The 22731-nt window shown below is 42.2% G+C and overlaps 1 protein-coding gene across 3 annotated transcripts in view; it reads left to right on the top strand.

The window, feature by feature from the left end:
* PID1 (phosphotyrosine interaction domain containing 1) overlaps positions 1 to 22383 on the top strand; it is a 285639-nt gene extending 263256 nt beyond the window's left edge. For all 3 annotated transcript variants that reach the window (XM_027965271.3, XM_060410415.1, XM_042244335.2), the window contains one exon: positions 20256 to 22383. In XM_027965271.3, the coding sequence (XP_027821072.2) occupies positions 20256 to 20732 (477 nt within the window). In that variant the 3' untranslated portion in view covers positions 20733 to 22383. The remainder of the gene's footprint in view (positions 1 to 20255) is intronic.
* Positions 22384 to 22731: the final 348 nt, after the last annotated feature.

Genomic DNA, 22731 nt, shown 5'->3' with positions numbered 1-22731 from the left:
TATTTATGGGGGAGAATAAATACATGCCAGCCCAAGATGAATCTGATTCCTCTTTGCAACTGAGAGACCTATCCCCTTCAGCAAGTGCCTGCCATCAGGGCCAAGAAAGAGTTGGCAGGACTGTGTGAGTAGGAACTGAGCTTGGTGGTAAAGAGGGTTGGGATACGTTCATAGTGCTATTCCAAAGAGACCCTTTGGTCAGGAGACTCTCCACGACTTATATCCATTAGGAGGGTGTTTCAATGAGATACAATAATGGCAGTAATTGAGGAACATTCAGGGCTGTCTCTAAAGAGAAGGAATAATGAGTAGCAGAATTGTAGGGTGTGAGCAAAAAAGAGAGAACAGATGGTGGTCAATTGGTGAATCCTAACTGTATTCACTGGGGTCCTCAAGAGACATTGATTGAACCAGTAGAATGTGTTTGTGTATGTATGTGTGTGGATAGATATATCTAGATCTGGATCACATGGTCTATTTACCTAACCCTTGGAGAGAGACCATTTACCTATTACAATCCAGGTTGTCTCTTCAGAACTTGTCATGGCATGAAGGATTTGGACCACCAGCTAAAAATCCACGGGGAGCATGGAGAGGGTTTATAGGTTAGGCTGTGATGACAGTGTCCATCTCAGTGACCACTGAAGACTGCTGTCCTCATCCCAGCATCCCCCAGAGTCAGTCACAGTGGTCTTCTCTTCAGGACCCAGCTGGCCTTTGGAATGTAGCAGGTATAGATTAATGATAGACTTATCTATATAAAGGTCTTCCTTGACTTACAGTACAATTGTGTTCATGCTAAATCTCCCAGTCATGTCTGACTCTTTGACCCTACAGACTGTAGCCTACCAGGTTCCTCTCTCCATGGGATTTTCTAGGCAAGAATACTGGAGCAGGTTGCCATTTCCTACTCCAAGAGATCTTCCCAACCCAGGGATTGAATCTGCGTGTCTTGTGTTAGTTGCACTAGCAGGCAGATCCTTTAGCACTGAGCCACCTGGGATGCCCTACAGTGGGATTACATCTTGAAAAACCCATCATGAATTGAAAATGTTGTCAGTCAACAATGCATTTAATACACCAAACCTACTAAACAGCATAGTTTATTCTTACAGACCTTAGATGTGCTAAGAACCCTGACATTAGCTTGAAGTTGGGCAAAATCATCTAACACAAAGCCTATTTTAAAATTAAGTGTTATGTCTCATGTAATGTACTGAAAGTCAAAAATGGAATGGTTACCTGGGTCCAGAATGGTTGTAGGCCTATCAGTTGTTTACCCTCATGGTTGTCCGGCTGATTGGGAGCTGTGGTCACTGCTGCTGACCAGCATCATGAAACAGGATTATAATGCGGGTCTGGGAAAAGAGCTGAATTCAAAATTCAGAGTACAGTTTCTATCAAATGCACGTTGTTTTTGCAACATCGTAAAGTAAAAAAAAAAGAAAAGTAAGTTGATTGCAGGTTGGGGATCCTCTGTGTATTACATATATAAAATTAAGAGATTTATTCTAAGAGTTTGACTTATATGCCTTCGGAGGCTGAGAATTTCCAAAAGTTACAGTCAGCATGCTGAGACCCAGGAAAGCCCATGGTGTAGTTCGAGCCTGAGTCCAAGTCTGAAGGTGGGAGAAGACCAGTGTTCCAACTTGAAGACAGTCAGCCAAAGAGAGCAGGTTAGCCTTTTGTTGTTGTTGTTCAGTCACTAAGTCATGTTGGACTCTTTGCGATCCCATGGACTACAGAATCCCAGGTTCCTCTGTCTTCCACTGTCTCCTGGAGATTGCTCAAATTCACGTCCATTGAGTCAGTGATGCTATCTAAGCATCTCATCCTCTGCCCCCCGATTCTCCTTTTGTCTTTCCCAGCATCAAGTTCTTTTTCAGTGAGTCAGCTCTTCACATCAGATGGTCAAAGCATTGCAGCTTCAGCAACAGACCTTCCAGTGAATATTCAGTATGATTTCCTTTAGCAGTGACTGGTTTGATCTCCTTGCAGTCCAAGGGACTCTCTTTTGCTCCACCTTTTCTTCTGTTCAGTCCCTCAGTGTGGGGGGCACTTACATAGGGGAGGGCTGTCAGCTTTACTCTAAGGATTCACATGTTACTCTCCTTCAGAAAGGCCCTCACAAATATGTCCAGAATAATGTTTGAGCCAGTATCTGGACACTCCAGGACCCATTTGAGTAGGAAACGAACAGTCACATCATCTTCCTGCTAGAACGAGGAGGGATGAGCTGAACCAACACCAGCTCTGTTAGTGACAGGGCTTTGTACTCTAGCACGTGCATGGACTAGCCTTTAGGTCTCTCTTGGTCTCATCACTTTAAGCAGTCCAACCTCCCTGTGGCACTGGTGATGGAGAGAACGTGAGAACATGGACACACATGGAAGCCACTGGAAGAACAGAGCAAGTTCACTAGTTCGATGCAGCGTGCAGGATGCTTGGGGCTGGTGCACTGGGATGACCCAGAGGGATGGTGTTGGCGGGGAGGTGGGAGAGGGGTTTGGGACTGGGAGCACGTGTACACCTGTGGATTAAAAAAGAAAAAAAAAAAAAGAACTTTAAGAATGTAACAAATACTCCTGATGGTTGCACACTATTACATTTTTCAAAATTCATAGACCTCTGCACCAAAAAAAGAGAGGACTGTGTAAATTATCCTCAGTAAACAACAAAAGCAAATAAATGTAAAATTTTAAAATAATTTAAAAAAAAAAGAATAGAGCAAGTTCAACCAAAAAAGTCAATAAGAGAAGACCTGTATGTAAGATCCAGTGAATTTACAGGGAAGACATTCACCTCTATATGGATATACTCGAGCAGTGACTATAAGTTCTTTTTCAAAAGGTCTGCTTTTCTGGCCTGAATCTGTGAACCACGGTTTCTGTAATATTTGCTTCCTGTGCATGTGTTCTCCAGGGTCTAGAGAGTCAGATAAGGCCCTTCAAAAGGTTTCAGAAATTGTGCACAGGATGTTCTCTTTGTCCTCCCTTTGCTGTCCACACAGATGTCCTGATGCTATTCACAGCGCCTCGAGTTGTCAGGCTGCATTTTCTGTTGATTTGTTGAACATTTGAAGAGAAACTTCCTTCTTCTTTTTCCCCCTCTCAAGAATATACCCATCAGAGGTGACCCTAACCAGAAACCCCTCAAAGTTACAATACATAAACCTTTATAAGTACTTGTTTCTGTATTTCTAAATATCTGATATCATTATCCTTTTTTATAAAGCTAGCACCAAAATTCTATAGGTTTTTTTTTTTTTTGCAGTGTGATAATTTTGATATGGAGACAAATCACAATATTTTCAAAGGGTTAGAGAGCAGAAAAGGTATGTCTCCAAGATAAGTTTTAACTAAGACTATACAACTGTGATGGTGATAGTGATGGAAAGATAACTTTCCATCATGCATTGGTTTCTATTTGGAAACAGAAGGTAAATATGGTGTTTAAAGCTCTTGAGTCATCACAGATTTGATTACTAAAGGTATTGCTTGTTTATGGAAGATAATTTAACTTGTTATATGCCCACTCCAGTATTCTTGCCTGGAGAATCCCATGGACGGAGAAGCCTAGTAGGTTACAGTCCACGGGGTCGCAAAGAGTCGGACATGACTGAGCGACTTTACCTATGCCCACTTAAATACCTGAATTTAGGTGCACCAGGAGGATTAGAGTGGAATTTGTCACATATCACTAAGATATATGGGCTTCCCAGGTGACTCAGTGGTAAAGAATCCACCTGCCAAGCATGAGACCTGGGTTCAGAAGATCCCCTGGAGAAGGAAGTGGCAACCCACTCCAGTATTCTTGCCTGGAGAATCTCATGGACCGAAGAGCCTGGTGGGTCACAGTCCATGGGGCTGCTAAGAGTTGGACCTGACTTAGCAACTAAACAGCAGCACTAAGACAGATAAATCCAGTCAGCATGAGGGAGTGGATCTTGATCACAAATAGGTTCTTGAGTGGATACATATTAATACAAGTTTATTCTTCAGGATATGAACATGGCTTAATCAACTACAAATGCTCACTCATAAAGATCTTTCTGTTTTCCTTTTAAATTAGCATCGAGCCAGGGGGAAATGTACTCACATATGTTCCTAAAATTTTTAGTGTGAAATAACTTTAGGACAAAAAATGAAATTATTGTAACTTATTTCTATATGTATCTCTCTTAGTTCAGTTCGGTTCAGTCACTCACTCGTGTCGGACTCTTTGTGACCCCATGGACTGCAGCACGCCAGGCTTCCCTGTCCATCACTAACTCCTGGAGCTTACTCAAACTCATATCCATCGAGTCGGTGATGCCATCCAACCAACTTATCCTCTGTTGTCCCCTTCTCTTCCCACCTTCAATCTTTCCCAGCATCAGGGTCTTTTCCAATGAGACAGTTCTTTGCATCAGATGGCCAAAGTATTGGAGCTTCAGCTTCAGCATCAGTCCTTGTAATGAATATTCAGGACTGATTTCCTTTAGGATTGACTAGTGATTCACTAGAATTGATTACAGTTGAAGCCTTGCTTGGAGAATTTTTAGCAATACTTTGCTAGCATGTGAGATGAGTGCAATTGTGCAGTAGTTTGAACATTCTTTGGTGTTGCCTTACTTTGGGATTGGAATGAAAACTGACCTTTTATAGTCCTGTGGCCACTGCTGACTTTTCCAAGTTTGCTGGCATATTGAGTGCAGCACTTTCACATCATTTTTTAGGATTTGAAATAGCTCAACTGGAGTTCCATTGCCTCCACTAGCTTTGCTCATAATAATGCTTCCTAAAGCCCACTTGACTTTGCAGTGCAGTCCAGGATGTCTTTCTCTAGGTGAGTGATCACACCATCGTGGTTATCTGGGTCATGAAGATATTTTTGGTATAGTTCTGTGTATTATTGTCACCTCTTCTTAATATCTTCTTCTTCTCTTAGGTCCATACCATTTCTGTCCTTTATCGAGCCCATCTTTGCATGAAATGTTCCCTTGGTGTCTCTAATTTTCTTGAAGAGATCTCTAGTCTTTCCCATTCTGTTGTTTTCCTCTATTTCTTTGCATTGATCACTGAGGAAGTCTTTCTTATGTCTCCTTGCTATTCTTTGGAACTCTACTATCAAATGGACATATCTTTGCTTTTCTCCTTCGCCTTAGCTTCTCTTCTTTTCTCAGCTGCTTGTAAGGCCTCTCCAGACAACCATTTTTCATTTCTGCTTCCCACAAGGGAAGTGTATCTCTCTCAAATGCTTATTTGCTTGATCATTCACGCAACACCTCCCAACCCAGTTTTGTAATAAGAGGTGATGCCCCCATACTTTGGGGTGTAGTTTTCAGAAACTGGGTATTTATCTTATGCAACCATTCTTATATATCCTTCTATCTTTATATATATAAGCATATATACATATATATACATACATGTAATGTAGTTTGAACATTTTTTGGTATTGCCCTTCTTTGGGATTGGAATGAAAAGGAACCCCTTTAAAAGCTGGTGCCCTGTTTTGTTTTCTATGAAGAAAGCTGATCACCAAAGAATTGATGCTTTTGAACTGTGGTGTTGGAGAAGACTGTTCAGAGTCCCTTGGATTGCAAGGAGATCCAACCAGTCCATCCTAAAGGAAATCAGTCCTGAGTGTTCATTGGAAGGACTGAAGCTGAAACTGAAACTCCAATACTTTGGCCACATGATGCAAAGCACTGACTCATTGGAAAAGACCCTGATGCTGGGAAAGATTGAAGGTGGGAGGAGAAGGGGATGATAGAGAATGAGATGGTTGGATGGCATCACTGGCTTGATGGACAGGAGTTTGAGTAAATTCCGGGAGTTGGTTATGGACAGGGAAGCCTGACGAAGCTGCAGTCCATGGGGTCGCAAAAAGTTGGACACAACTGAGCAACTGAACTGAACTGAGCTGTTTTTTGGACATATTTCTGTGATTCTTTGAGCACTTTCCTACTTTCTGGCACAGTATGATATTTAAGATCCTCTCATTCCTTTCATGTGCCTGTCATGGAATCAACTATTTTTTTCCTCTGAGGACGGCTGGTTCCTTTCAGTAGAAAATGATGTTTAGAAAAAGGATTTGGGTTTCAGGCGTGTGCGCTTTGCTACTTGCATGTCACTGCTCACAGAGTCTCAGTGGTCATTGATGAGAAATAGGAGTATGTGTGTGAATGTATATGAACATAAGTCTTCATTTTTTCTGGAATACTTGGTCGTTCCAAGTTTAGTTAACCTCAGAGTGACTTTCTTGTTTCCAGCCGCCACTGGCCTTCTATTAAGAGCTCTAGACTTATAGCCAGTAGATTGGTATGTTTCTTTTATTCGGTCAAATGTTGCCTCAACATTATTATTTCTAGATCTTTGGTAACTTTTCTGGTCTATTCCCAACCAATTGTGTGCTAAGGAAGATGAATTGATACAGTGCTACAAGGACAAAAATTGGTGACTTTTTTTTTTACCTGGCCCCAGTGTTTGTCCCTTGGATCCATTTGTCAGATAACCCTCAAGCAGTGTGCTTGATATTGATTTGTCATTTAGAGAATTTTCTCATTGTGAACATTTCAGACCCTAGAGAGCTCTACTGAATTTCTTTCTTTCTGGTATATTCCGCTGATTAGAATGCAGAAGGGGAGCTATCAGACTTGTCACAAAATAAATTGTTCTTGTGCCACTGAGTAGAACAGTGGTTTAACCATCCTTGCTCCAGCTTACCAGAAGGGGCCAGAAGAGGGAATGTATGTTTTAATGTGGTGTCATTTTTATTAAGTGACTTTGTCTTCTGAAGCACACTTCAGTGCCTTCCAGATAAATTGCTTCTGTCTTTGACAGTGACAATGACAATATTTCCAAGCTTCACACATCCAAGAGCCAATTGACAGGACAAATTGCACATTGGGATTGCTTGATAAATGCAAGATGGGACCCAGCATCTCAAAGCACTCTGCATCAGTGGAACTAAGTTGTAATATGAATAACAGAAATAAATCTGTCACGTAAGTTTCTAATTGTATGACACATGCTGTATTTAACAGCTGAAGCAGTGTTCATCTCTTTGTTAGAGTACAAAAATAACACATAATTATTTCTTGATATTGGGTCTTAGTAAATTTGTTTTTCCCCCATGACAGAAATTTACATAATAAAAAGAAACTGTATCTCCCAGTAAAATTTTTATTAATATTTTTATAGATTCTATCAGCATAACTCATGCAAATACTTGGGAAGAACTGCTTAACAACAAAAAAGTATTCTCAGTATGTGTGACATTAAGAAAGCTACTGAAATAAATAAATAGCACTAAACAGAGGCATATGCATACATGTGCCCCAGAAGGTATGCATTTTATAAAATCTACCTTCTACTGCCAAGATTGTTGCTACTACTGGAAAAAATATTAAGAGTAAGGTCTGTAAGCCTTTCTGGGTCATCACTAGCCCCTCTGCTAAAGTCAGAGGCAGGCTTCCCCTAGGCAGCCTTGCTCACCCTCTTAGTCAGCTGATCAAGCCTGACTAAATAGATATAAGGCAAAAGACGTTGCAGGATGATATTATGGGGAATGGCCACGATTGGTCCTCAGCCTTGTCTAGCCATAGGATAGCCGGGTCTACTTTTATCCTGATAAGGGTAAGGAAGAGCTGCCAAAAATAGGTGCCAGATGGTACCCAAGACATTCTTTGGAGAATTAAATCCTAGTTTTTAACCACAATCATCTGGGCCTCTTAGGGATGACTCAGGAGACTGAAGGGCTGAGGATGGAGAAGCATGCCAGGCTTCCCGTCCATCACCAACTCCTGGAACTTGCTCAAACTCATCACTGATTAGGTCGTGCCATCCAACCATCTCATCCTCTATCGTCCTCTTTTCCTCCTGCCTTCAATCTTTCCCAGCATCAGGGTCTATTCCAATGAGTCAGTTCTTTGCATCAGGTGGCCAAAGTACTGGAGTTTCAGCTTCAGCATCAGTCCTTCCAATGAATATTCAGGACTGATTTCCTTTAGGATGGACTGGTTGAGTCTCCTTGCAGTACAAGGGACCCTCAAGAGTCTTCTCCAATACCACAGTTCAAAAGCAGCAATTCTTCAGCACTCAGCTTTCTTTATAGTCCAGCTCTCACATCCATGCATGACTACTAGAGAAACCGTAGCCTTGACTAGATGGACCTTTGTTGGCAAAGTTACGTCTCTGCTTTTTAATATGCTGTCTAGGTTTGTCATAGCATTTCTTCCAAGGAGCAAACATCTTTTAATGTCATGGCTGCAGTCACCATCTGCAGTGATTTTGGAGCCCAAGAAAATAAAGTCTGTCACTGTTTTCATTGTTTCCCCATTTATTTTCCATGAAGTGATAGGACTGGATGCTATGATCTTCATTTTTTGAATGTTGATTTTAAACCAGCTCTTTCACTCTCCTCTGTAATTTTCATCAAGAGGCGCTTTAGTTTCTCTTACCTTTCTGCCATAAGAGTGGTGTCATCTGTGTATCTGAGGTTATTTATATTTCTCCCAGTAATCTTGATTCCAGCTTGGGCTTCATCCAGTCCAGCATTTCACATAATGTACTCTGCATGTAAGATATGTAAGCAGGGTGACATTATACAGCCTTGAGGTATTCCTTTCCCCATTTGGAACTAGTTTGTTGTTCTATGCCCATTTCTAACTGTTGCTTCTTGACCTGCATACAGATTTCCCAGGAGGCAGGTCAGGTGGTCTGGCATTCTCATCTCTTTAAGAATTTCCCATAGTTTGTTGTGATCCACACAGTCAAAGGCTTTGGCTTAGTCAATAAAGCAGAAGTAGATGTTTTTCTGAAACTCTCTTGGATTTTTTTGATGATCCAGTATATATTGGCAATTTGATCTCTGGTTCCTCTGCCTTTTCTAAAACCAGCTTGAACATCTGGAAGTTCACGGTTCATGTATTGCTGAAGCCTGGCTTGGAGAATTTTGAGTATTACTTTGCTACCATGTGAGATGAGTACAATTGTGTGGTAGTTTGAATATTCTTTGGCATTGCCTTTCTTTGGAATTGGAATGAAAACTGACCTTTTCCAGTTCTGTGGCCACTGCTGAGTTTTCCAAATTTGCTGGCATATTGCGTGCAACACTTTCATCTTTTAGGATTTGAAATAGCTCAACTGGAATTCCATCACCTCCACTAGCTTTGTTTGCAGTGATGCTTCCTAAGGCCCGCTTGGCTTTGCACTCCAGGATGTCTGGCTCTAGGTGAGTGACCACACCATCGTGCTTATCTGGGTCTTTTTTGTATAGTTCTTCTGTGTATTTTGTGTACTAGAAATTTATTGGAATAATTGTGAGTAGTTTAGGAAAACTTGTTTGGATCTCTCAAGTAAAGGAAGAGGGCAAAGAATACCAGAATAAAAAAAGTAGAATAAAGCAACTTAAATTTTACTATAAGATTTCAATGAAGACAAATCAGTTTGATGTGCCTGAAACATCCTGAGAATGTTTCAGGTGTCATCCTGAGAATGAAACACAGGTGTCAAGTGAGGCCAGGTACCCCGCCTGTCCATTCAATGTAACATATCCAGAGCATTCTAGCTGCCAGTCTGTCTTGTTCAGGAGGCAGGGTAGGCCTTGTATCTCCTATGTCCTTGATTTCCTAGTTCGCATCTGATTCCCCTCTCCCTTGGCACTCTTCTGAAGCCATTAGCCTGCCTGATTCTCTACCACAGTAGCATCTCAGGAAGCCAAACCACAGTGACTGTAAAGACTAATAACCCTGCATGCGGCACAGCTTGGGCCAAGGAATAGAAGCTAAATGGGGACTTTTTTGGTCCAAGTTATGCTGTATGAAGTGAAAAAGCTCTTATAAACCCAAGAGAAGTTTTCCAGTTCATCAGAAGCACTCTTAGAAGCCCATCCATGTTCTCCTTCCTGCTACCAGCCTTGTCTACATAACTTTGAGTTCTATAAACTCAGTCATAAGCATCTTCAGTTTAGCTGGAGTGTCAGCCCCAAGAAGGCAGAGGGCTTTTATCAGTTTTATTCACTGATAAACCTGGTTGCTAGTAGGTGCTCAGTGAATAGTTATCAAATGAACATACAGGATAAACAAATTTACTTTTCAAGACAAAGCTTATCACTTTCATTTTTCTCACAATAACTTCATAGGTTTCACTGTGAGCATTATTAATCCTTTGATATTGTCTTCGTGGTTTAAAGCATGTTATGCAAGTTCAAGGTTATAATTAGCATCACTTTGGTCTTTGCATTATGGATAGTTAGGTCATTGGCTTTTGGATCCATCCCCACTCTTCAGAGTGCCTAGTGGATTCTTGCTCCTCTGTGACCAGCCAGGAAGGAGTAGATTCAAGCCTGCATCATAAATCTCAGGATTTTGTCCTTTACCTTTCCTCTGAAATCTGCAAAAGGGAATTAATGTGAGAACAGAAGAGCTTGGCTCTGGAATTTGGCCCAGGAGTATGAGCGGCTCTTTGTCTCATCTTCTGCCTTATAACCCAAAGGCTATTAGAATTCCCAGTTACGTCTTCTCCATCCTGTGCTCATATCATGTTGTTTTATGTCAGCAGGGGAAAGGAAGTCTCCTACAGACAACGAAGGACAAAAAGATCTTTTATATTCCAAGAAAGGCCTCTGGAGGATCTTTGTTCTTGACATGTCTTCTCAGAGAAGCCACATAGTAAAGTGAACCAAAGTTGAGCCTCTGAAGTCGGGTAGTTGGGCTTATCCAGCCTGGAAGGTTGAAGCCTGCAGAAAACCAGGTGTTTGATTTCTCAGATTGTCATCCATCTCCTACCCTCCTTCAGGGACCTCTGTTATCACCCTTTCCGTCTGGCTGTACAATCTAAGTGGAGATGATCCTGGGTCCTCACCAAGGGTGTTTCAGGCCAGAATGAAATACGGACAGGCCACCAAGAGGAAGGAATGGAATGGTGCCGGCTCTGCCAGTAGGATGCACATCGGGAAACCAGGGTTGTTTTGCCACAGAGGTGGGAACAGTGATTCATGAATGGAGACCTGGCTGGGGTGTTGGAAAACTCATGAGTGGGAAGGAGAGATTCTGAGGACACTGGTCTCTCCTGATCTGACACTCTTAATGATGCAGACACTCTGGCGGGCCCCTTGGCTCTATGGCCTCTCCACATTTTCACATGCCACGAATATCCTCAAATACTTCAACTGGGACTGGGCAAAGCCCATTCACACACATTACAGACGTCTGTGTCTGGGCATTGGTTTATGCCACTGAATGACACAGAGGGGAAAACTTCATTTTTTTTTTCTCTGTTTGTTTATTTCTCTCTGAATGATTCATTCTTAATAAGTTTCTTGCCCAAAGCCTGTTTCTGCAACCATGGGAAAGATTCCAGTATTTATTTCTAATGGGTTGTGACTCCTCCTGAAGAATCTTCTCGTCTTCTTCCAAGTCCCTTTGTCACAGCACCTTGGGAAGTTATCTTGAAAAATATCTGTCTACCATTCTGGATGTTTAGGGAACAATTTCGTGACTCTGTGTTTCTCATCTGCTTTGTGACTCTGGAAGGTTGCAGCTCCTGAGAATGAGGCTCAGAAGGGACTTATTCATGGAGAAAACATTCACCTCTTTCATAGACGGCCAAGATGACAGGGTGCTCATTCACAGACCCTCTGTCGATGCTTAGCTATGTCAGTGGTAGAAGCCTTGAGGCAGCCTTGCACATTGAGTCCTGTGTTCTTGCTCACAAGGAGGACGTGCCTGGAGAGGGGTGTGAAACAAGTCTCCCACACGAGGAAGACTGGGGCAAGAAGGGATCCCTATGCATATTTAGAGTAAATCCCTGCTGGAGTGTTGACATAAGAGGATACCTGGCTAAACCCCCATATTTCAGGGTTTCTATTTATTGAGACACATGTTCTTTGTGGTCCCATAAGCACAGAGGGTGCGGCTGCCTGCAGAGCATCACTAAATCTTTGGTATTTTGAGAGAATTAATTTTTTAAAATATTTTTATTTATTTCCCTTGAAAACCAGAGCCATAAGGCACAGTTCTGTTAAACTAAACATAAAATATTAAAGAGAAAATCACTTTAAAGCCTGAATTTTCTTTTTCCACTGACTTATAGTCACCAGTATGGGTGAATGCCAGACACTGGGGAATTTAATGGGAGAATTAGGAAATCTGCGAGCAGGTAGTAAATAATTGGCATATTAAGGGAAAGTGCTCAGGGACAGAATGCTGGAACTCGGGCCAGTTAGGATGATGGCCGGGCTGATTTAAAGGGGTCGTTCTGAGGGGAGACTGTCTTGATGCATCATTTTATCATTTTTGCATTCCATTTTCAAGGAAACTCTACTTAGAGAATTCCTTTTATTCCATTTCTAGGGAAATTTATTCAGATAATTCTTTTCCTATATTTCCTTAAGGCAGCAATCTCCAACCATTTTTGGCACCAAGGACCAATATCATGCAGGACAGTTTTTCCATAGATGGGGGAGGGATGATTCGAGCACATTACATTGATTGTGCACTTGATTTCTATTATTGTGACATCAGCTCCACCTCAGACCTTCAGGCATTAGATCCCAGAGGGTGAGGATCCCTGCTCTAGTTCAGTTCAGTCGCTCAGTCGTGTCTGACTCTTTGTGACCCCATGAATCGCAGCATGCCAGGCCTCCCTGTCCATCACATCTCCCAGAGTTCACTCAGACTCATGTCCATCGAGTCAGTGATGCCATCTAGCCATCTCATCCTCTGTCGTCTCCTTCTCCTCCTGCCCTCAATCCCTCCCAGCATCAGAATCTTTTCCAGTGAGTCAACTCTTTGCATCAGGTGGCCAAAATACTGGAGCTTCAGCTTTAGCATCATTCCTTCCAAAGTAATCCCAGGGCTGATCTCCTTCAGAATGGACTGGTTGGATCTCCTTGCAGTCCAAGGGACTCTCAAGAGTCTTCTCCAACACCACAGTTCAAAAGCATCAATTCTTCGGCGCTCAGCCTTCTTCACAGTCCAACTCTCACATCCATACATGATCACAGGATAAACCGTAGCCTTGACTAGATGGACCTTAGTCAGCCAAGTAATGTCTCTGCTTTTGAATATACTATCTAGGTTGGTCATAACTTTTCTTCTAAGGAGTAAGCAATGTACCAAATTATTAACCGTCTGAGCTGCAAGGGAAGCTCAGGTGGTAAAGAATTTGCCTGCAAGGCAGGAGACCTGGGTTTGATCCCTGGGTTGGGAAGATTCCCTGGAGGAGGAAATGGCAACCCACTCCAGTATTCTTGCCTGAAGGAGCCTGGCAGGCTACAGTCCATGGGTCACAAAGAGCTGGATACAAATGAGTGACTAAGTACACACGCAAATTATTAACATATTCTTTTAATTGATGTAATCTCATAGGATTTCAGACAAAGCTATCAGTTCCCCAAAGGTAACAAAGTAGAGTTTCATTGACTTCCCAAGGTTTACCCAGTGACATAAGTTATACTCCCTTATTTATGCTTTGTGTTGGCCATACCTTACAGGAAGCAGAGAGGAGTTCATTACTGGGACTGTTTAGGAAGGTTTGGGCAGGGTTAGTGGAAAATTGCATGGGCGGAGGAGCCTGGTAGGCTGCAGTCCATGGGGTCACTAAGAGTTGGACACGACTGAGCGACTTCACTTTCACACATTGGAGAAGGGAATGGTAACCCACTCCAGTGTTCTTGCCTGGAGAATCCCAGGGATGGGGGAGCCTGGTGGGCTGCCATCTATGGGGTCGCACAGAGTCGGACATGACTTAGCAGCAGCAGCAGCAGTGTATTTTTTGGGGGGACTTCCCAGGTGGCACTAGTGATAAAGAACCTGCCTGCCAGTGCAGGAAGTGTGAGGGACAGGCATTCAATCCCTGGTTGGGAAGATCCCCTGGAGAAGGGCATGGCATCCCATTCCAGTATTCTTGCCTGGAGAATCCTATGGACAAAGGAGCCTGGCGGGCTACAGTCCGTAGAGTTGCACAGAGTCAGACACACTGAAGTGACCTAGCATACACACATGCAGTGCGTTTTTATCAAAGAGAGGACACAGCTAAGAGCCTTGCAGAAACCCTCGTATTGCCAAGCAGCAGGCCTGGAGCTGCCATCACTGGGGAAGCAGCCTTTCTCTGGTGTTTTAGATGCATGCTTGCTAATTCTGCGCTTGGAGGAAGGGCTTGTCTGTTCACTGCAGCCTCTGGCCTCCGTGGCAAATCCCCATTAAAAGCAGACGTAAGTTGCAGTGCCCCAGCAAACAGTTGGTGTGAACGTTGGCCCTTGTCAGTATCGCAGTTGAGCGGCATCATCACATAATCCGCTCTTAGCCCGTCTCCATCTGCAGGCTTAGTGATACTTTGCAAGATGAAGCTAATGGAATATTCAGGATTAGTGATATTAGAACATGTTTATGCCTCTCTGTTCACAGGAAACTTTTGGAAAGATGCCAAAAGTCTGAAACTCTTTAGATTGAATTTTTTAAAATTAATTTATTTTTTAATTGAAGGATAATTGCTTTACAGAATTTTGTTGTTTTCTGTCAAACATCAACATGAATCAGCTATAGGTGTACATATGTCCCCTCCCTCTTGAATCTTTGGTTTCATTGTAAATAGATTATATGTGTTTGAGTTTTAGAAACCAGATAATATATACATGGGCTTCCCCGGTGGCTTAGTAAAGAATCCACGTGCCAGTGCTGGAGACTGAGTTCGATCCTGGGTTGGGAAGATTTCCTGGTGAAGGAAATGGCAACCCACCCCAGAATTCTCACCTGGGAAATCCCATAGACTATAAACAGATCATATATAATAAATATTTGTAAAAGTATATAATGTATATTTACATGATGCATATAAATATATATTTCCTTATTTTTTGTGTTTCATTTTACCTGTGAAGTTACGGTTTTTGAACCTTATTTTCTGCAGTTATAAAACAAGAATAAAGTTTTAAGAAATGCCCAGGCATGGAAGGGAGTGTCATTTACAAAAACACCAGGCAATAGAATGTGGTTCTTTCTTTGGGAAGACACATAGTTTCTAGGGTGTTCATACAATGTGAAAATTTCTCTTACAGCTCCAAAAGGGGAAAGATGAATAAATGGCTGAAAAGTAAAGCTGCATGGAAATGATTCTCATATAATAATAAAGTGGGCTAAGAATTGAACGAGTGTCTTTTTAGGCTGTCTTTTCTGTGCAGCTTTCCTAGATCATCACAGTGTTGCTGAATTCCCAACACTTTGTAGTATACTCTTTGTACCTGGAACCACCACCTGATGTACAGTTCTTGTCTTTAAACCCAGGTTGGGAGATTAAAATTGACCTATGCACCCTTCCATGTGTGAAACAGATAGCTAGTGGAAAGTTGCTGTATAGCACAGGGAGCTCAGTTCAGTGCTCTGTGATGGCCTAGTGGGGTGAGACAGTTGGGGTGGGGTGGGGTGGAAAGGAGTCCAAGATGGGGGGGATATGTGTATACATATAGCTGATCCACTTTGTTTCATGGCAGATATGAACACAATGTAAAGCAATTATATTCCAATTTTAAAAATCCAGGTTAGTGATAGTAAAATTCCATTCTTACCTACAGGGCTGTTGATGGATCTGATGGACACTGAGTGCTTTTTGCCTAAAATGTGATGCAAATATTTCTTGTTACTGTTCAGTGTGTGACTTGATTTGGCTGCAGACCTGTGTAAACAATGAAGTGGGACTTTATGCTTAGTGAGTTGTTTAAGTGATAGTAAAAACAGGCTGCTAAGATTACTTCCCTGGTAAGTTTAGTACCAAGAGATTATATCTGTATGTACGTTGAACCGCAGTGTTTTAAAATTGTTTTTCTAAGAAATGTCTACATATTATTACATAGCATTCATTGTTGTCTTATTAAACTCTTTGAGCTAATCATCTCAGCTCTATGCTTCTCTCAAGCAAACTTCCAAAAATAAAATGTTATTTTCCTTAAAACCTTTCGTTTTTAAATAATAAATATTTATGAGGAATACATTTTCCTTAGTTGTCAAAATATTATTATTACTAATTTTAAGGAATCATAAACAACTTATTGTAACAAAGTTTTAAAAATTTATTCTTTATATCATGATAGAAACCACCGTATAATTTTTTAAAAATTGTGTGTGTTTGAGAGAGAGGACGAGAGAGAGATAAAAGCACATCAAAGGAGATTGTCTCCATCTGAAGAATGTTTCTATCAAATATAACAGATATAAACAGCTATTTCTAGTCTCAGGGGACAGTAAGAAAGAATGCTTTTCACTTCAAGCTCTCATACTAGTTTCCTCCATTTGCTATTCTACTTCAAAAGGAAAGATGTCATAGAAAAGAAAGGGGTATTGATACATGGTATATCTTAGATGAACCTTGAAGACATTATGCTGCGTGAAAGAAGCCAGACACAGAAGGTCACATATTTTGTGATTCCAATTGTGTGAACTCTCCAGAATAGTAAATCTCTAGCAACGGAGATCATATTCGTGGTTTCCAGGGTCTGGATCAAGGGGAAAATGAAGAGTGACTGCTTAATGGATACTGGATCTCCTTTGGTGGTGATGAAAATACTCTGGAACTAGACAGAGCTGATGCTTGTGCAACAGTTTGACGGCTACATGCCACTGAACCATACATAAACGGTTAACGTTATGTAATGTGAATTTCACCTCAATTAAAATAATAAAGTTGTTAAAAGTAATAAAGGTATCGTAAATACCATACACAGAAAACATGTTCAGTAAGTCAAGAACCTTATGTTGTGCGTTTCCTCACAAAGCCATCTTTATAACATGACTCGAATCCAGAGGGACAAAGAGCTATTCTGCAGTCATCCCCGTGGAGAGTGCAGGCACTTGCAGCATCTTTCTGAGTCATTTCCCCGCTTCGGTGTATTGCCAAGGGTTTTCAGTTTGATCTTTGAATATCGTTCCCATCTGTCTCCCCTGTCCTTTCCACTGCCTCCCCTCCTAAGTCAGGCCACCCTTGCTTCCTGGTTGTGCTGTTGCAGCGCTTCCTGCCTGAGCAGTCTTCTGCTGGGCAGCCCCCTGACCTGTCTTTCTTCCTGGCATCCGTAAAGTCTTCCAAGTTCACAGCCTCCGTCATATCCAGGTACCCATTGGACTGTAGACCCTCAGTGGCATTCCATCCAGAGCAAAGAAGGCCCTACTCCTCAGACTGTATGCAAGACCACTCTTCAAAGTTCAGCCTGTTTTTATCCAGCAGTCATAGACCGTCTGTTTCTTCTTCAGGGCTGTCTTAGACCAAATGTGTGGTCAGGCCAAAGTGCCCCATGTGCCCAAGAAAGTGAGGACTTTCCCCACTGCAGCACTTACCTTCCTGCTCCTTTCTACCCTTCACCATCTAGTTGCTGGTCTCCTGTCTGAGCTTTGAAGCCCTGATGCCTTGAAATCCATTGAATCCTTCTCAGAGGTGTTCCTTAAGCATGGTGGGTGCCATCACTGGCTCTGTTAAATGCTCAGCGTACATCATGTGAAATGCTGGGCTAGATGGATCACAAGTTGGAATCAAGATTGCCGGGAGAAATAGCAGTAACTTCAGATATGCAGATAATACCACTCTAATGGCAGAAAGTGAAGAGGAGCTAAAGAGCCTCTTAATGAGGGTGAAAGAGGAAAGTGAAAAGGCTGGCTTGTAACTCAACATTCAAAAAACTAAGATCATGGACTTCGTGGATCATGAAGTCCCATCACTTCATGGCAAATGGATGGGGAAAAAGTGGAAGCAGTGACAGATTTTATTTTCTTGGGTTCCAAAGTCACTGTGGACTGTAGCTGCAGCCATGAAACTAAAAGACACTTGCTCCTTGGAAGGAAAGCTATGGCAAGCTTAGACAGCATATTAAAAAGTGGATACATCACCTTGCCTTGGCCCATATAGCCAAAACTCTGGCTTTTCCAGTAGTCGTTTATGAATGTGAGAGTTGGAGCATAAAGAAGGCTGAGCCAGAAGAATTGGTGCTTTTGAACTGTGGTGCTGGGGAAGACTGTTGAGAGTCCCTTGGACATCAGGAAGATCAAACCAGTCAATCGTAAAGGAATATCTCACACCTGAATATTCATTGGAAGGACTGATGCTGAAACTCCAATAATTTGGCTACCTGATGGGAAGATCTGACTCATTGTAAAAGATCCTGGTGCTGAAAAGACTGATGGCAAAAGGAGATCAGGGCAGCAGAGGATAAGATAGTTAGGGAGCATCACCGACTCAATGGACATGAATTTGAACAAAGTTGGGAGATAGTGGAGGACAGAGGAGCCTGTTGTGCTGCAGTCCATGGGGTTGCAGAGAGTGGGACATGACTTAACAACAGAAACTTTGTGGTACCACTTGCCTGCCCTTTCCACCATCTGCCTCACATCATAGCTGTATCTGTGCATGTGCAAAGGGCTAGCAGTTTCTCCAGAACTACCCACTCAGTGAACTAAGGAGCTAGGATTTATTTTCAACCTCTGTGGCCTCAAAGACCCTGCTCTGAACAAATATTCAGCTACTTTCTGCCTACTAATTTTGGACCTCTCCATCTTCCCCTTCCCCCATGCCCACCTGGCACCTTGCTGTTGTGCATGATAGGTTCCCAAGAAATACTTCTAGAATGGGCTGCATTTGTGCTTCTTTTCTAAGAAGTCATCTTTTTAAAGGGACAACATGGTGAACTCTTGTCTAAGAGAGAAGCGAAGCACAAAAACATGGAACAGGACTCAACATCCGTGTCCTGAACTTTTTGTATGTGGCCTTTATCGTCCACTTAACAGAAACATTGATTTAGAATCATTGTGGCCAAATGTCCTCGCTCAGTTCTCACCATTTCTCTGGACCTCTTTCTGGTCTCTTCCAAAAAATGTTTGGAAGAGTGTTTATATCTGAGCCTCTTATTTTGAGCCAAATTACATCCTTCTTGTTGTTTGGTCTCTTAAGTTTTATCTACCTCTTTGTGAGCCCATGGACTGCAGCAGGCCAGGTTTAATGCATGTGCCGGGTGATAGAGGGTCTGTCTATCTTGATGAGTGAAAAATAAAGTGAGAGAGTGAACATCTTTTCTTGGTATATTATAAATCAGTTTTTTAAAGGATGCTATTTGAATCATGTGGAATTACTTTTCTTTGTTTTAGTACTGCTCATTTAGCTATTTGATAAACCTGGGTTTTAATCTTAACCTATCTGTAGGTCTTTCATTTTTATCAGGTGGGACAAATTGGGAGCGTAGTATTTACATGTATACACTACCATGGGTAGAATGGTTAGTGGAAAGCTTTGCTCTGTGATGACCTAAAGAGGTGGAATGGGGAGATGGGAGGGGGGTGTAGGGGAGGGAGAGGATGTATACACACACACACACACACACATACATATACATGTAGCTGATTCATTTTGCAATACAGCAGAATACTTTTTGCAACACAACATTACAAAGCAATTATACTCTGATACAAACAGTTGTTTGGGTTGAAATACAACTGGTTATTGCTCCATTTTTAAACATTACCTTGGCGAGAAAACAATCATGTTTTAGACCATCCGTTAAGTAGAACAGTTTTTGTGTCCTTGGCATTTTCTAAGAAGTAAGTAGCTTAAGTGAAATCAAACATTGAGAGATTTACAAAGAGAATCTGTCTAGGAGATAAGTTTAATACATATATTGTTTTTCAGAGGCAACATTCCTTTGACTCTTTCTTATCATTCAAGTCTTTGTGTGTTTGGTTAAAAATCAACTTCAAATGGATTTATAATTTCAAAGAAATGCCAAATCACATAAAAGATCATAATCATTCATTCTGAATTTAAAAGGAGATTGAGGGAGGGAGAGTAGTCCTCTAGAAATTAAATTTTAAAAATCTAGCCCTGTTTTAAAATTTTCAGTACCTTTGTCAAGGGGTCAACTTGTTAGGGAGAAAAAAATATAAATTGTGACAACAGTTATTATTTTTTACAACATTTATTTATGTATTTATTAGCTGCATCGTGTCTTAGTTGAGGTGCACAGGCTCTGTAATTGTGGCACATGGCTTAGTTATCCTGTTGCATGTGGGATCTTAGTTCCTCAGTCAGGGATCGAACCCACATTCCCTGCATTGGATGGCAGACTTTTAACCACTGGATCACCAGAGAATTCCCAATAGTTCTTCTTTTAAGGGGCAATAAAGATATCTCTCCACTGTTCTAGAGTGAAACTGATTCTTTGGGAACATGAGTGAACAGCTAAATCAAGAGCCTACTGTTGACCTCTCTCTTTTTTTTTTTCTTCTCTCCTGTCTGCAGGTGACCTATCTGGGTAAGGTGCCCACCACAGGCATGCAGTTTTTGTCAGGCTGCACAGAAAAGCCAGTCATCGAGCTCTGGAAGAAGCACACACTAGCCCGAGAAGACGTCTTTCCAGCCAATGCCCTGCTGGAAATCCGACCGTTCCAAGTGTGGCTCCATCACCTCGACCACAAAGGTGAGGCCACGGTGCACATGGATACCTTCCAGGTGGCCCGCATCGCCTACTGCACCGCCGACCACAACGTGAGCCCCAACATCTTCGCCTGGGTTTACAGGGAGATTAATGATGACCTGTCCTACCAGATGGACTGCCATGCTGTTGAGTGCGAGAGCAAGCTGGAGGCCAAGAAGCTGGCCCACGCCATGATGGAGGCCTTCAGGAAGACTTTCCACAGTATGAAGAGCGATGGCCGGATCCACAGGAACAGCTCCTCGGAAGAGGCGTCCCAGGAATTAGAATCTGACGATGGCTGAGTGAACTCAGAGAGCTTCAGCAAAGGCAGCATTGGTCAAGGAATTCAAGATGACAGACGGATAAGCGATGATTCAAATTTGGGATGAAAAGACTGCCAAATTATTGGCCGACCAAGCTTTTTAAATTCAGAAGAGCAATTCTAAATCTAAAGAAATGTATTATTAAAGTAATTACGTTACATTGAAATCTGCTGCTGCTGTGACTATGAGGAGGGTGGGAGTGTGGATGGGGAGGGAAGTTCTAGACTTTTTCTTTTTTTGGCTCATTTTCCAATGCCTCCATTGTAGGAGTTCTCCATGCTGATTTTTGCCACTGTCGGGCAAATACACTGCAGTTGTTATCCAATGCACCATTCCCACTTGCCTTATGAAACCCAACAAAAATGTTAGATGCACCTATAGAGTCCCTGGTTGTAGGGGGAGATGGTGAGTGCTGATGCTGACGAGGAGGCCTCTGGGCTAAAGGAACAACACAGAGCTCCTCTCCCCTGGCTGGTTTCAGATTCTCTCCTCAGTAAGCAAATCAGCACAGCTTTATTGAGCTTTATAACTAACAACCTGATAGTTGGCAGTTAATTCACAGTTAAAGGCAATGCTTTTATTACATAGTGTATCCAGTAGCACCTTCTTCTTATTGTATTCACTTCACCTATTTTCTTAGAATTCTTGCAACTACTAATAGCCCCTTTCCTCCACGGCCCCATCCACCCTCTCTGCCCTTCCAATCCACTACACCATCCCTCCACGATTGCAGTCTCAACCTACATGGCAGGACACCAAAAGGGAAGACAATAATAACCAAGGAAATGAAAGAATCAGTCAAACAATGTGGGAGCTTCAAACCACCACCACAGAAAGTTCAGAAAAAGGGAGTGAGTAATCAGCGAGTATACAAAGCCCATGAGGGCTGTCCTTTCTTCAACTGCAATTTATGATAACTTATTTAGTTGATGGTCCTATCTGATGACTCTCTCACGGCAAGCTTCATATCTGAGCTGGTATCACTAAGGAAGCGTTGACCCATCACTCAACATGGCACTCGAGTAGGGAACGGATTCTATAAACCAGACTTATCCAGAGAACCTATGTCCATTCGCAAGGGAAATCTGACCACCTTCTCTTCCAATTGGATTGATCTCGTAGGGTCAGAGTTGCCAGTTTTTGGGTATTTCTAATGAGAACTTCTTACTAAGACAGCCTGAGTTTTCTTGGTTTGATGGATCTTTAAATATCATAAACGCATTGAGTGACATTGAAAGTACTGGTGAAAATCCACACATTTAAGGCCGAGAGCAGATGAACAGTTTTCCAGGAGCTGCTGCTCCTTTCTGAGAGTCTGTTTTGAATCCTGGTAACCATGTCAGGGGCCCTGGGACACCTTACAGAAGCCTTAAATGAGAGTTTATAGAATCCAGAGAGAAGTGGTGTCGGTGTTTTGGTCTGTGTATCTGTGCGTCCGTGTATGCATTTGTGTGTGTGTACGTGTGCCCCCGAGCGTGGGTCCCATCTTAAGGCATGTAGAATAAGCATGGAGTTGTATTGAGGGCAGCACACCTTCTGGAGATCTGCTTGCTGCTTCACGACAAATGTAAACTACTCTTTAGCATAAATGCATTCATTCTTTAATAAAAAATATGTTTGCATTAAAAAACCTGAGGAGTTTCATAGTGTATATGGCGTTCCTTTTTTAAGTAAAGAAAACCTGAGGGACAAAACGGATCAAATTGAATAGATGTCTGTTCTACACATGAAAAGCGTTAGTCACATCTTCCTGTTTGTGACCCCGTGGATTGTAGCCTGCCAGGCTCCTCTGTTCATGGAATTCTCCAGGCAGGAATACTGAAATGGGTAGGCGTTCCCTTCTCCAGGGGACCTTCCTAACCCAGGGATCGAACCCAGCTCTCCTGCATTGCAGGCAGATTCTTTACCATCTGAGCCACCAGGGAAGCCCCAGCTTTACACATGGTAGTGTGTATATGTTAATGATGCTCTCTCAATT

Source organism: Ovis aries, chromosome 2 (assembly GCF_016772045.2).
Source record: "Ovis aries strain OAR_USU_Benz2616 breed Rambouillet chromosome 2, ARS-UI_Ramb_v3.0, whole genome shotgun sequence".
Classification (NCBI taxonomy): Eukaryota; Metazoa; Chordata; class Mammalia; order Artiodactyla; family Bovidae; genus Ovis; species Ovis aries.
The sequence above is the reverse complement of the archived record's forward strand: the minus strand, read 5'-3'. Positions and strand labels throughout refer to the sequence as shown.